The sequence below is a fragment of the Brassica oleracea genome, chromosome C5 (genome assembly GCF_000695525.1).
Source record: "Brassica oleracea var. oleracea cultivar TO1000 chromosome C5, BOL, whole genome shotgun sequence".
NCBI lineage: Eukaryota > Viridiplantae > Streptophyta > Magnoliopsida > Brassicales > Brassicaceae > Brassica > Brassica oleracea.
Window position 1 is genome coordinate 14,658,535 of NC_027752.1, and position 3,891 is coordinate 14,662,425.

Consider the following 3,891-nt stretch of genomic DNA (forward strand, 5'->3'; position numbering starts at 1 on the left):
GAACTGTCCATTAGTTTGTAAAGAGAACAAAACATTTTCTTAAACCTTATTATTACGCTTAATGTTGCATAATCATAAGTTTCAACTTACACCAATCAATCAACCAACCCCACACCAATAACCACCATCTGTTTGTTTTGGTTTGGGAAAATATTTATTAATATCAGCCTAAAATCAGATAAATACAAAACAAACAAATTAATTAACTTTTTATAACCGATAAGATCTTTAACATAAATTCCAAATAATTCTCGGAATTTACTGTGGACACAGAAAATGATGCATATAGTAAAAAATGGATCCACACAATGGCAAACACTGAAATACAATCATTTCATTTAAAACCATTATGTTTTTCCCTTTGCCCGGCCTTGTGGGGATTTATGAAGAAGTATAGAATCATTCAAATTCCCCTTCCGTTCTCGCCGAGGAAACATAACTCATAACAAGAGACGTCTTACTTTCATCAGCCATAACGGGGAGCTGGAACAGTTGCTTGCAAGAACGACAAGTGATCTCCAAGATTGTTGCCTTTATTCTCTTCATTGCTTCTTCTCTAACAAACTGAGCTTTCTCCAGCTCGGCTTTCGCATCTTCCCTTATATTCTTAGCCCTCTCAAAATCCATTTCTGCCATCTCTACCTGCCTCTTCGCTTCTTGTCTCATTTCATCCGCTCTCCTCGCTTCCTCATTCGCTCTCTCCAATGCTAAACTCATCTCTCCCTTTTCGCTTCTCTTTAGGTTTGATGATGTTTTGGCCATTCCTATGGATAGTTGAAGCTGAAGGCTTTCGTAAGAAGATGATGAAGCATTGAGAGGGTAAGCGGAAGCTAGTGCCTGTTGATGGGACGCTTGTGGTGGCCTTAACATAGGAAGTCCATGGAGTAAAGGTCCAATGCTTGTGGTCGAAAGGGTTATTGATGGAGTTGCATGGCACGATGTGTTCTGCTGTAGAGGACGCGGGGGATTGGTGGGTTGAGGTCGCCGGATGGTGCATGTATCTTGATGCTCTATGAAACTCTCAACCCTAAAAGACAGGAAATGAATCAATAATGAAAGAGTTGTAATTAGTTCATATATATATAGATATGAGAGACAATTAGTGTAGTGTATACATATATGGTCTAAACTAAAATGAAAAAATTGAATAGAGTTTACATCAAGAGGAATATATATGCCTGATGGAGTACGTACGTAATCAAAGGTAATAATATAAAATAGAAATGAATTATGGATTTAGGTATCTGGAAAAGGGATTACGTGATTAAAAACTTTTTAGTTTGCGTATTAAATAAATGCAACAAAGTGTTTGTAATGGAAGTTCATAATGGGGTCAATGTGAGATCACATACTAAAGTCTAAAACATACAACTATCCGATTTATATAATTATATGAAATAAGCATATCTGGCAACAGTCAAAAGACTGAGCTTCTATTGGTAGGTTGTGTAGATCTATATGCAGATTCAAAACAAAAACAAACAACACAAATCTATGTGCGTTATAGATAATATATAGATATACCTGTAATGTACCAACATTACACACCATCACAGAAAACATTTTTTTTGTTCAGTTGATAAATTGTATTAATAAATTATCAAGAAGAAAACAGTCAAATTTCTGAAACCAAAGAAATTAAATCATCAGCACCAGAAAAACTAACTAGGGTTTCCACAGAACATAGTAAATTGACCCCACTTATTTTTATACATTAAGAGATAATGATGATGAAGAACTGAAGAACCTGGAGAAAACACGGCCGCAGTCGCAGGAGTGACCGCGTGAGCCGCATGTTTTGAGATGGGCTTTGTAGTCAGATTGAACAGCGTAGCCTTTTGAGCATCTATCGCAAACCCATTGCTTGTGAGCACTGTGTTTCCTGCGGAAATGCTTTTTGATTCCGACCAGATCTCCTAGTGCGTGGCACGGGTTGTGGTGGAGACAAGTCGGCTCAGGACACACATAAACTCTCTTTCTCACCTCTTCATCTTTCTTCTCTCTCTTCAGTAGCTTCCATGGTACTTTATGCCTTCTTCTATGCATCTGGAGATTCTGATCCCTCTGAAACCCTTGGTTGCAGATCTCGCACACATACCGATCTGACTCTAGCAACGTTCGTGGCGATAAAGATACAACCTCTGCATCTGGATCTGTTGCCACCGATACACAAGATTTGAAAAGATTATATATAACCTATTTGGATTATCCAGTACACAAAATTAACAAAATCTTTAGCTTAGTTTAGAAAAAGCAATCCACAAAATAATCATATACATAATTTATTTGGAATATTATTTTAGCTGAATTATTGAAAACCTAATAGTAGATAATCAAAAGACTTAAGATGAATTGTTAAAGAAGCAAACCTGGTGTCCCTGCTGGTCTCCGTTTCCTCTTGTTGTTCACTGTGGTTCCATTGATGGCAAGGAGGAGATCGGAGGAAGATGAAGAGGGATGGTTGATGTTTTTCTCGAAGTCTATCATCGGATGTGGTTTATAATAATCTCTTTTTATTTTTCAAACGGTTGTGGTATTGGAAGAAGTGTACCTGTATTACTGTGTGACTACTGAAAAAGAAAAGCAAAATCGAAGAATCTTTTGTTTTTTCATGTGAAGATTAGAGGTTTTCTCTTTATTTGGTGGATAGTGCTGTCTCAGCTTTATCTAATAGAGCAAGAAAGGGAGATGAGTTAAGAGGGAGAAACAAAGGGTTTTGCTTTCTGAAATCAACTTTTGTTTCAGCTCTCTTTTCCGAGGCCTAAAAGTTTTCTTTTTTGCCTTTGCTTCCTCTCTTTTTCTTATTTTCCTGGAAAAAGGTTTCTTCTTTATGTTAATTGTTTCATTGACCTCGCACCTTACCTGGAGAAGGCATTGTATGGTCTTCGATTGTTTAATCTTCTTTGCATACACTCATCTTCTTTTTCATTTCTCTCTCTTTATGTGTATGCATACATATATATCTACATACATGTCACCCAAAGGAAACGGTGTTGAAACTTAGAGCCCACAGATATTTGGAAAAGAAACAAAAAACATCCTATTTCACAACAAAACAAATCGAAGTCATTATTATTTTATATCACAGAATCTTCTTCTCCACAAATTACTCCTCATTATTATTTGGATATGTGTATATGTTTTTCATTGTCTAAATCCATATTATGACAATGTAGCAACATTATTACGAACTATTAGACTAAAAACTTCGATCGGAAATTTGGACAGAAATGTTACCAAATGATCACTACACGAAAACTTCTCACTTCCAATGAGAATTAGGACTCTGGTTTTCCGAAAATTCCGAGCAAATCTCGGCAATGTACCCCCAAAAAAAATCTGAGAAGTACATTTTGCATGATTAAATTTTCAATAACTAATAAGAAAACTCTTCGAAAAATTCTCGGTAATTAACATTATTTAAATGGATGATAGCGTCAAGTAGAGAGAATTTTAAAGGCTTACCCTCCCATGTGGGCATGGGATATGTAATGCTTTTTATGAAGATGACGACGTAGAGACAATGTCAGTTTTTAATATCTAAATGGTTAACAATTTTTTTGGGGTTACTTTATGGGTTGTCAATAGAACTTTTCACCTCCTCCATTGTTACTTCTTGAAAAGCAAAAAGCCAATGGGACCATATTATCATGACTCCTCTTCGTTAAGTATCAACTAAATTAACAATTGTGCTTATTTTTGTGTGTTAAAAATTCTGTTAGCTAGAGTTTCGATCAACAGAAAATTTGGAACATAGTATGCTCGAATAAATTTTTTGAATGGTGAATTTCTGACGAATAGATCATTTTCAGTTAACTACATGCAAGCTCTTTTCAACTAAAGAAACATGCCAGCTCTTAATATTTCCTGGATAACATTTGTTGTCTTGAA

The 3,891-nt window shown here is 35.8% G+C and overlaps 1 protein-coding gene across 1 annotated transcript; it reads right to left on the reverse strand.

Moving 5' to 3' along the window:
• Positions 1-203: 203 nt before the first annotated feature.
• Positions 204-2,912, reverse strand: LOC106344117 (protein indeterminate-domain 16-like). The gene is made up of 3 exons (XM_013783502.1): positions 2,370-2,912; positions 1,748-2,153; positions 204-1,027 (listed from the first exon to the last, which is right to left on the reverse strand). The coding sequence occupies exons 1-3, from the start codon at positions 2,485-2,487 to the stop codon at positions 400-402; spliced, it is 1,152 nt and encodes a 383-aa protein (XP_013638956.1). The 5' UTR covers positions 2,488-2,912; the 3' UTR covers positions 204-399.
• Between the last annotated feature and the right edge of the window lie 979 nt (positions 2,913-3,891).